The sequence below is a fragment of the Tachysurus vachellii genome, chromosome 4, assembly GCF_030014155.1.
Source record: "Tachysurus vachellii isolate PV-2020 chromosome 4, HZAU_Pvac_v1, whole genome shotgun sequence".
In the NCBI taxonomy this organism is placed as follows: Eukaryota; Metazoa; Chordata; class Actinopteri; order Siluriformes; family Bagridae; genus Tachysurus; species Tachysurus vachellii.
This window is the reverse complement of record NC_083463.1, coordinates 10,366,697-10,378,384: the sequence shown is the minus strand read 5'-3', so window position 1 is coordinate 10,378,384 and position 11,688 is coordinate 10,366,697. Positions and strand designations below refer to the sequence as shown.

Below are 11,688 nucleotides of genomic sequence, written 5' to 3'. Positions count from 1 at the left end.
AACTTATAATATGTCGAGATAGATAGTAAGAAATCTATCTAGATTATTTATATGAACATAAATATACTGGTTAATCTCTCACATAGTCAAAGGGCAGTGCCTGTATACTGTAAAATGTTGGCTCTTTATAGTCCTCCCAAGAGATGTCTGGTCCTGTTCAGTAGTAATAACAGAGTCTCAGAGGTAGGGGCAGAAGCAGCTGGGGAGATGAGGGCTGTCAGAACTCACAGCCTCTGGGACTGGTTAAAATCATGTGACCTACAGTATAGTACCAGACAGCAGCAAGGCAGGGGGATTTCCAGCCACGCTATTATTGTAACTCAAAATAGTCCTTATAGTAGGAATCAGATCCTTGATACTGCCCTCTCATGGTACAACTTTAGACCAGACAAAGCTTAGAGAGGGGAGGGGGGGCAGAGGGAGTGGAGAGAGAAAAAAGAGAGAGAGAGAGAGAGAGAGAGAGAGAGAGAGAGAGAGAGAGAGAGAGAGAGAGAGAGAGGAATGCTGAGGGTGTGTGGTGTTCTTTTTGATTTCAGTAGAGGGCAGCCACTAAGCCTTTTTCCATTTCTTTTGCCCTGACAATTCTACTTTCTATAGAATAATACAATATACAGGGCAGCTTAGATTAAGTGAAAGGTTGGTTTTCAATGTCAATGTCACTGAAACTCTTGACAAAATATCACCCTCAGCTGTTGATAAATTATCATTCATTCATTCATTAATCTTCAGTAAGCTGACTAGTTTATTATGCTCATAGTTGAGGTGGATCCATATCCTATCCTGGGAACTCTGTGCCTGTGGCAGAATTGCATCTTGGATGGAATGCCAGTTCAATATAGGGCACCATGCATTTGCACAAACATACAAAAGCATTTGCACCTTATAGTCACCAATCCACAACCAGCATGTTTTTGGAAAATGGGAAATAACCAGATAACTTGGAGGAAACCTACATGGATAAATCAAGAACATGCAGATCAACTCCACAAAGACAGTAGCCCAAGCTTAGGTTTGAGCCCCAGAAACTGCAGCTGGGAGGTGGCAACACTACCCTCCACATCACTATGGCACCCTTGATTAATCATGTAATAAAAAATCACTGATTATAAAATTGACAGTTACTTATATTTGAGCATGTCATTACAGTTTAATTAATTAGGCAGATGTTTTTTTTTTTATCCAAATGCAGAAACTGAGAAACAGTGGCAGCTCTGTGATTTGAAATCACACTCGTCCAAGCCTCCAGAACCAATGGCGTAACCCTGTGGAGTCTATAGACTCTTGTGACTACTTCTATAGTTGATATTTTAAAAATGCCACTACTTTCCCACCAGGGGGAGAGCTAGGCAGATGCGGATGGATATATGGATGTATGGATGTCTTTTATTATTTGAACTTATTATTATAATGATTTTTATTTTATTTTTATCCATACATACATACATACAAACATACATACATACATATAACATTCCCTATATACATACATATATACATCCATATACATTTATAGACAGTATGCTGCTTTTAGGGGTGTAAAAAAAAAAAGTGTATACACACACACACATATATATATTATATATATTATTTTCCCCTAAAATGTAAATGTAGGATGTAAATGTTTTTATGTGTGTGTGTGTGTGTGTGTGTGTGTGTGTGTGTATATATATATATATATATATATATATATATATATATATATATATATATATATATATATAATACCTGCAATATTACCTATGCTGTATATTATATTGTCTTTATTCTTTATACTTTTTAGATATTTTAGAAATTTCCCCATTGTGGGACGAATAAAGGTATATCTTATCAACTTATTCTATAAACAGGTATATGGAGAAGTATGCAAATAAAAGTGAAAGTTATCCCATGTGAAAGTAAAAAATGTGAGAGTTACTACATAAATATGACTAACCACTGAAAGTAAAATTCGCAAACTTAGCTGCAGTGGCTTTAGACACTAGCTGATGGTTTTCACCTCTTTATACTTCAGTCACTATATCCGACTGATAAAAGGTCAGATATATTGTTGAAAAATTCCTTTACAGCCTTAAATGTTTTATAGCATTCTCAGTGTCATGACATGCCTTTATAAAGACTATACATAACAATTGTAACAGATCACGTTTGAGTTTCGGTTAACGATAAAGATACCGTGAGTTTCTTTAGCATTCCAGACAAGAAATACACCTCCACATTTTCCACGAACCTTCGGCGCTGTATTTTCGTATAATTGACATTTTTTTCATCCAATCAGCTTTCGCAAAGCGTCAAGCCTGCGTTCGTTCCACTGCATTGTCCAATCAGGAGACTTCAAGACGCAATACGGAGCCGTTAGTCGGCCATCTTGGTGAGGAACTATTTTAACTTCTTTTTCTTTTATTTGTCTCTGTGTTGTAGGGACTCTTATACACTTAAAATGCTGAGACGTTGAGATGATACAAAGATATTCATGAAACGGAAACAAGAAGCGGGTAATTTGAATTGGGTGGTTTTTTTCGTTCACGAGGCGTCTATAGTCCGCCATGTTTGTTGTTGCAACAATAATTCGCACGCGAGACATTTTAAATGGACACCATCTTAAGATTGGACCAGAATTATTGCAATAAAATACAGAACATTAACTCATCGACATATTATTTAGTGTTCTCAACTCTCTCTCTTTCATCATAAAATATACACGTTGCTTGCATTTTCAACGTTACAGCCGCTGTTTCTACAACGTTCCTGGATCAGTTTCTTCTCGCCCGTAGCAAACTGCGGCTATGACACGGAAAAGCGACAAGCTGTTCTGAGATCTGTGCTTTCTGCAAACGTGAACTATTTACCAAAGCCGTTAGCGCCTCGCGCAGATTTCGGTAACAGGGCGGAGCCAGAAAACATCAATCAAAAAGAGGAGGTTTAACCAAAGCAGTCGTGCTAAAGTACTGCAACATTATCCTGTCTTGCAATATGTGACCTTGTTTATTAGACGTCTCTTTCATTACAACGCGTCCATTTTGCGATAAGGTGATGTCCTGAGCCTATTGTCAGGGTGTAATGATAACGTCCTCACTGTTTATAAATCAAGTTAACAAAACAAATAATCACAGGATAATAAATATTCTGTTAAGTTGCACTTTCCTGTAGTGTTACACCATGCATCCAGGCTAATAACACCTGCAAAACAAACGTAATACTGATGCGAGTCAACTAAAACCAATTTAACACGATTTAAACATTTTTTTTATTTTATTGTCATCTGTGAACACAAGCACGACTTTATAGTTAATCTATAGGTCATTACACACCACCCCCCTTCCTCCTCACCCCCTCTTCCTCCTCTTCCTCATCACCCCTCCCCTCCTTTCCCTCCTCCTCTTCCTCATCACCCCCCCCCTCCCTCCCTCCTCCTCACCCCCCCCCTCCCTCCCTCCCTCCTCCTCCTCTTCCTCGTCACCCCTCCCTCCCTCCCTCCCTCCCTCCCTCCCTCCTCCTCCTCCTCCTCCTCTTCTTCCTCATTCCCCTCCCCTCTTTGCTCATACAAGCCTATCCATCACAAGCAGTCAGGAGAGCAGCAATACAGTTACTATAGGCACATAAGTGACCCAGAAAGGTCGGTTTGTAAGCTCTGTAGAAATACTGTCCATTGTTCCAGTCTGGCGAATTAGATACATAGACTACGGACATCTCGTCATTTCAACCAATCAGTGAGCACCGCCCGCATTTTGAACCAACCCACGTCGCGGTGCCGAAGCGTGATGCCCCGCCCACTTGTAGACTCCGCCGCCTTCTGGCTCCACCCACTCGTCTATATTAACCGGTCCGCTAGCGGAGGAGTTTCGCCACAGGCACCAACTAAACCTTCATATTTTTTCCGAAGCGGGTTTTTTGGACACCTATTTCCATTATTTTATTCCGTGATCACATTTTTTTCACCTTCGCACAGAAATGGCAGACACAAAAGTCGACACCAGCTCGGAAATATCCGCCAAGGTGAGTTAATACATACAAAAGACACAAATCCTATAATAACTTAGTTAGTTGGTGTTGGGGTAATAAAATGATGGACTACCGGGCTGCAGATATGACATACATTTTATTTACAAGTTAAAATAAGAACAGCATTTAATGAAGAATATGTTGTTTCTTTTTCTGTGCCATTGACGTGGACTCACGTTTTCTGTCCTAAAGACTTGTCCATGTGGAGGAAATCGTGCTATAAGACGCGCACTGAAGTTGGCTTTGCTTTAATAAATACATTTTTGCAGCCCGGATCTCTGGCATTGTCCAGATCGCGGGCTTTTGTTACAGAAACGTTTCAGTTCCTCCTTTCTGAAAAGTACCTTTTCAACCTTTTGGATATCACGTCAGCTTCCGTTTGAATGCAAGCGTGATCGAGTGTTTTTGCCCTTCGCTGTGAGATTAATCGGCGGTCACCCAGCGCTCTGTTTCAGCCTTAATCTCGCCTGCGCTCCCATATGACAAGTTCCCCAGCGCTCCCTGAATCCTTCTGTGTCTCCTCCTGTAGGATGATGAATGATGCGCAGAGCGAACAGGGTTTCGCTTTGCCTACATTATGCCTCGCATAATGTACCTGTTTTTTATTTAAATCGTCGTGTTTTGGAAAGAAACGGGAATTAATCGTGTTCCGTTCCGCGCGCGCACCGCACATAAATAATCTGGCACGGATTTGCGCGCTTGGGGATTTTTATTCCAGCATCCTGCATGACGCATTTCTTTTGAAGTTAAGATTACGATAGGAAGGAGTTTGATTGTAAGAATAAGATACTTAACCGATCTGATTTTCTTTTTTTGTGAAGATACCGGACACTTATTATAGGCTACAGATGAATACCTGTCGGGTTAAATCTGGGCTGCAGATGTTGCGCTTTGGAGACATGGCGATGGAGATGATATTTCTTAAGTGGAAAAAATATATATAAGGTCATATGTGTGTGTATATATATATACACACGTGTATATAGTCTGTTCCCGTGTTTTGTTCAGCACACTGTTTGAGATTTAAGGAGCTCCACGCAGGATGCGACTCGTTTCAAAGTTCGTCCCTGTTGTGTTTAAAAAGCGCAAAGTTCCAGATGGTGCAAAGTAAAATAACATTAAATGCTCAGTTGTCCTTTGTTAAGTCTGTTTGCAGTGCGAACCATTATCTTCGGCTGTCTAATCTATAGATGTATCTCCTGTCTAATCTCTAGATTAGTTTCCCTTTTCGCTTGTTTTTTTTCCTGATGTATTACATTTCTTTTTTTTAAATAAGAGGACACTTTGATCCCCTCCCCTACTTTGAGAATGTGGGCTGTGTAGGATTTATTCATGTGAGTCACAGAGCGTTTATGGTGTTGGTGTGAACCTACAAAGCGTTGGCATGTAATGCACTGGGCATGAGGAAAGGAGGCGGAACTGTAGCTCTAAACGGCTTAAAGCAGGAGGATTTAACACCTTCAGAGACCTGACAATCCCAGGCATAAATCTTCGGACATAAAGCAGCGTTATTGCTTTTTTTGTTGTTGTTTATTGTGCGAAATGTTTTTACACCTGATGATAATAATGTCATGTTTACTTCATTATCAGATCAGTTACAATTATTCCTAAAGAGATTTATTAAAAAAGGTATAATAAAGGGGGGAAAACCCTATACGATGTATGCATGTCGCTATTGTTCTCTCTCTCTCTCTCTCTCTCTCTCTCTCTCTCTCTGTGGTTGTTCTTTCCAGCGTTTTTCTATTGGCTATGCTAAAATAATCTTTGCAATGCATTCTGGGAGATGTAGTTTTTACGCGGGCGTGTCTTCGCACAATCCAACGATGTATGTCGTTTTCTTTGGACTACAGCTTGTTGGCGCTAAAGCCAACGACGTATCAGATTACACCACTTCAATGAGGCGGCTTCATGTGGGCGGGGATTGAAAGGTGAAGCAGCCAATAGGCATTGAGAGCCAAAGTTTAGCGGGATTTTTTTTGGTGAAACAAAAAGCAAGCCACAACATGAACAGTGTAGGCTCTAGCATTAAAACGAGCAAATGGTGATGTATATTGTATCATATTTCACCTAGGACCTTAAAGAGAAAAAGTTGGTTGAGGAAGAGGCAGAAAATGGAAAGGACGCTCCAGCCAATGGGAACGCAGTAAGTTTTCTTTTATTTCTCTGTATTAAAAAGAAATTTTAAAGAAAAACAGTTTCACATGATTTACATGCTCAGCTATCCGTCAATAGCAATAACACTGTTTTGTCAGGATAATGAGGAAAATGGGGATCAGGAAAATGAAGTAGAAGAAGAAGAGGAAGATGTGGGTGAGGAAGAGGATGAAGAAGATGATGGAGAGGGTGAGACATTGCAAAGTGCCACTGGCATTTAGTAACTCTGATGTGCTGTGTCTTTGAAAGAAAGCGTTGAATGACAACATGCATATGTTTATATAAAATACACACTTATATAAACCTGTCACAACGATACAGGTGACGAAGACGAAGAGGAAGATGAGGCTGAAGGAGGAACAGGGAAGAGGGCAGCTGAAGATGATGATGAAGTAAGTGTGTGTGTGTCTGTGGGGTTTTTTGTATTTTGTGAAATTTGTACACAACCAAACAAATGTCTAGTGAATTTCTAATCCTGTGTGACTCTGTTTTCAGGATGACGTTGATACTAAGAAGCAAAAGACAGATGATTAAAAGAGGACGTCCTGCTGAACATCCTCCCAACCCTCCTCTCCTTAACTCGTCCTCTGGGGAAGACAGAAATGTGGTCATCATCAAGTAGAGTTCAGCATCTGTGTACACACACCTAACTGCAAATTTTGTAGAAACAACCAAGACTTCAAAGCTCTACCTTCTTACAAAATACTTTAAAAGGAGAATTTGTTTGTATTTTTATTTACATTTTATATTTTTGTACATATTGTTAGGAGGTCAGCCATTTTTGACAGTGATCTCTGGTTACCAAACGGTGCTTTGAAGTTGAAGCCTCTCTATGAAATAGATTTTACTTGTGGTCTGACCATGTCATGTTATCTCAACTGAAATTGTAAAAAAAAAAAAAAAAAAATTGATTTAATTCAAAGCATTCCAGTACTTTGTGTATGTACATCAGTTGTACCATACGTAGTTGGTTTGTATGAGATGGCAAGGCTGAAGAAAAGAGTTTTCTTTTCTTGCTTGTCTATTAAATTGCTATCTATTGTGGCCTGTTTGATGTATGTGTGAAATTGTTGTGCGACAATAAATCGAAATTTTATTTTGTGAGTTCCTAATTTATTTTCTCTATTTTTTTTGTTTGTTTGGGTTTGTTTTATTTATTATTTTTATTACTTTTTACAGGAGCTTTTAATGTTGCAGGTGTGGAGACTCATGACCAAGCATCATTTTCAGATATGCACTTCACATATTTCAGAAATATGTCACAGGGAAATGTACTTCAATGTAAATTATTCATGCCTTAAAACCTCAAGATCCGGTATAAATTATATTGAATTAAATAAATTTGGCTGTGTGAATTCTTCCAGTTATGTACACTTTATTTCTTTGAGCTTCAGCTTTGTGTAGATATATTTGTATCTTTCAGTGAATATTGAGTGATTTTCCCCTCACCACCACCTTCTGTGTTGTGCAGCAGTGCACTGATCTGCGCCTGGGGGGTGCTATAGAGCACAAAGTAGTTCCTTCCCGTGTTTTTTATTTTTTATTTATTTTTTTTTAACACTAGATTACTCTCTTAAGTCTATAATCAAGCACTTCATGAATTGGCAGACTTTTAGAGAGTTACTGTTATGCACTCATCTAAAGGGATCTTCTGATTTACAATTTTGGATCAGGTAAGAATATTTTAGCAATACAATTTTAAAATGTTCTGGTGAAACAGTCGTATGATTAAAACTTGAGAATCCATTTTGAATGATTAGTTCACACGATTAGGTTCATCTTTGAAGATGTAATAGAAAATGTTTACTTACACCTAGTGATGTTGACGATAAGTGTCCAAGAGAGAAACAAATGAGAATTGCAAGCAGTTTGATGCCGTTAATTATTTTTTTTTGTCTGATCAGTTGAAGATTAAGGGTGAAAAAACACCTGATCTTTTTTCAGTCTTCCTCTGAAGCCTATGATTCTTGATCTTGGCTGACAATACTGAATCCTGATGTGGTTGGCTGCTGTTTTATCCCACTCAAGGTTTGTATTGTCTATGGCCAGTTTCCTTTGACTGCACACATCAACAATGAAATTGTTCCTTCTGAAATTATTTTCTGCTCACCAAAAAAAGCGTAAATATTTAACTATTTTACTACAGGCTTCCTGTCAGCTCGGAACAGTCTGGTTATTTTGCTTCCCTCCACTCACAGGTTATTTTTCGTTTTTAGCACCATTTGTTGTAAACTCTAGAAACTGTTGTGTGTGAAAATCTCAGGAAATCAGCAGTTTCTGAAAATGCTCAAACCAGCCTGTATGGTATAAAAACAACCATGAGATCACACTTCATTCTTTATCCATTGTGCTACTCCCACATGATTGGCTGATTGGAGAACTTCATAAATGTACATGTGCTCTTAATAAAGTGGACAGTGAGTGTTCACATGATGTTCACAGCATTCTAGATTCTACCTTTCAATGTTACGGGTCCTTGAACTGTTGTTGGACTGTAATTGCTGTCTTTCACTGACTTTAACTGATTAATATTAATGAAAGTCCTGTATTTTTGTTAGTTTACCCCCCTGATGGTCATTCTCTCCTAGGTACAGACATAACTGAACCTTATTTTATTTCAGGCTGCATAAACCTAAAGTATGTGGGGGAAAGTATCCAGTTTATTACTGTACACAATCAAATTATTTGGATTTTTTTCAAAAGCTACATCTGTACTAAGTGGATCAACAAACCCAGAGCCATTAAATCAGACTACATTGCACTTCTGCTCTAATCAGACTACATGTCACTCTGGATAACTCTCTGGTGCCTGTTAAACGCTGTAAATGTAAATGAGAACGTGTGCATTCACAACAGGAATAATGACACAAATTGAATATTCAGAGTATAACATGAATTAAATTCTCCTTTCATAAGACATCGAAAACATTTTGTCTTCTTACTTGTACACAAGGATAACTCTTCATACTACTATGATCTTGATGGCTTCATGACCTAGCCATCTTTCTTAAGCCTACGTGAGACACACCTAATCATTCTTCTTGAAAACCTGTCGAGTAGAACAAAAAGCCATTTGATTGAACTGACCGTGAAAAGGCGATCAGTAAAGATGAATGTGTGAATGACGAATGTTAAATTGGGTACAGATGTAGAAGCCAAACAGTTTGATCTCAAAAGACAGTTCAGTGTTGCTACATGTGTTTGCATATGTGGATTCGTTTTGCATGCAGGTCGGTGTTGAGACAACTCTGTGGGACACAGTTGACTCAACCGTATTCAGTGTGACTGAGAAAATTCTACCATTTGCTCCCTGTAGGTATGATGTGACCTCTTTATAGACAGATACCAGCAGGAAACCATAATGACATGATTAATGCTGGAGCATGTAATGACATTGTGACAAAAATAAAGCAGATGAAAGTGGTGTTAGTGAGTAGCACTGCATGAGCATTTGTGCAGCAAAGATTTCAGTTGAGTGATCATTCTTGATTGTGTCTAGAGCTCTCTTTTGTGGTAATCATTGCTGGCATTCAGAAACATTTGATGTGTCCTTGGCCATTGAGGACATAAGCGAACAGCTATTGCAGTAGCTATATAATTAAATCTTGTCTTTATTATTTTTTTATTTTATTTTTAAAGGATTTAAATGTTTCCAGCTAGCACAGAATCAAAAGACATTATTACACACTCTTAATTTTCTGTAATTGGAGTCACATGATCAAGAACATTAAAAAGTTTGAAAGGGAACGAAGAGAAAAGAAAAGGTTAGATCTTTGTGTTATTATGAATTTAGACTTTGTCATGGTTTCCTACATATGGCTTAAGTATAATACAGAAGAAGCAGATTAAAGTAAACATGAATGATTTTGTAAATCTTGAATTCATAACCTTTAGGTTTAGGTACAATTATGTCTTATTTTGAACTAATTTTCTGTTTAACTGCTAGAAACAAATGGTATCTGTGTTAGAGCGTTAAACTAAACAGCAACAGATATATCATACAACATATTTTCATTTCATGTGTAATTTTATTAATAAGAGAAACCACAGAGCAAATTTACTTACAGTACTTAAAATCCACAATTTATGACCTAATAAACAGTAGGAGGTTATAGTCCAGTTACAGGGATCATATTTACATGTAGCTCACAGTTCCTCCTGCTTAAAGATCCATTGGTTTCCAAAGTCTCTGAGCTTAGGTGCAGGTTCAATGAAGCCCAAGCCTAGCATGCCTGGACGAATGGATCTCCTCCTATACTTCTGCTCATACAGAATAACATTTTAATCCGAAAGCCTGGCACATGCATTTTACCAGTTATAAATAAATGGACTTAAATAAATAACAAACGACTAATAAAAAATGAATAAAATCTAGTCTCACACTGTGCTTTGCTCTGCTTGCAGTATTTATCAGCCAGCCTACTCAGCCCTCGCCTCTGGAGGGCATTGATGCCACTGTGGCACCTCCTCCTGCATCACTTTTGCCACCTGGTGGTGGATAAAAATCCCTTTTTCAGTTCTCACTTACATAAGCTTGACAGTATACATTGTACAGAGGGTACCTTGATGATATAGTGCTTAACTGTGAGTCTTAATTTGTGCCAAGATATTAACGTCTTACTAGTAACAGACAAGCAAACATATATGACAGATTAAAAACATAATTAAATACTTCAGAGACAAACACAGCAAACACAAACAGATTTATGTACGATGTGTCCAGTAGTTAAATTAGATATCAGTATGTATAATCTTTACAGAACTCATCATGGCCATGTTGAATGATAGTGTGTGCATGTGTGTGTGTAGAAGGCAATTATGCCTTGTGCATTTTCTCATTTGCATTCTGCAGCACACGGCACAACAGGACTTTGATGAATTTGTGTCCTTTCATGTACATTGTAAATGATAACAAGCAACACAAAGCACAGCTCAGAGCACTGCCCAGATACCTTCAAGCATCTAGTTAATTACAGCGGAAGATGCCTGATAGAGAGAAGCCAAAAAATATTATCATTAGAAATAGATATGTGCAAATTGGGCATCATACAAATAGGGAAATGTGGCTGTCATTTGAGCTGTTTAAATCAGTGATATTCTAACATATCTCAGCATTATTTAAGAAAATGATCTTTCCAGTGATGGTGTTTGTATGAAATAATATGCTTTAGAATTTCCCTCCAAGCTAAAACTGTGTAAGTGTAAAGGCTATAATTAACCTCATATTAATAAAGTAGGAGGAATGTTTTATCCTTTAAATGTAACTATAAACCTAAATAAACAAACCCATTTAGCTGTAAACACATCTAAATGTATTGCTGTGCTGAAATAGCGTAGCAATGTTGCTCTGAGCTCTTTTATACACCCTGAAAGGAATCTCGCCGTGCACTACAGAGCATAGAGGTCAGACCAGTTGTAACAGTAGGATGAGTCTTACTTATGTTTCATCTGTCTAGTAACTGTATGAGTTCAACTGTAATTATCCTACCAGTTTTACAAGGTACTGGCGCATAGAGTTTAATGTGTGTTAATACC

General features: G+C 38.1%; 1 protein-coding gene across 1 annotated transcript; it reads left to right on the top strand.

The window, feature by feature from the left end:
* Window positions 1–3,830: 3,830 nt before the first annotated feature.
* ptmaa (prothymosin alpha a) lies at window positions 3,831–7,265 on the top strand. Its single transcript, XM_060867670.1, has 5 exons — window positions 3,831–3,993; window positions 6,071–6,142; window positions 6,252–6,342; window positions 6,475–6,545; window positions 6,649–7,265. Exons 1-5 carry the CDS (start codon window positions 3,949–3,951, stop codon window positions 6,685–6,687), a joined length of 318 nt encoding a protein of 105 aa, XP_060723653.1. The 5' UTR covers window positions 3,831–3,948; the 3' UTR covers window positions 6,688–7,265.
* Window positions 7,266–11,688: the final 4,423 nt, after the last annotated feature.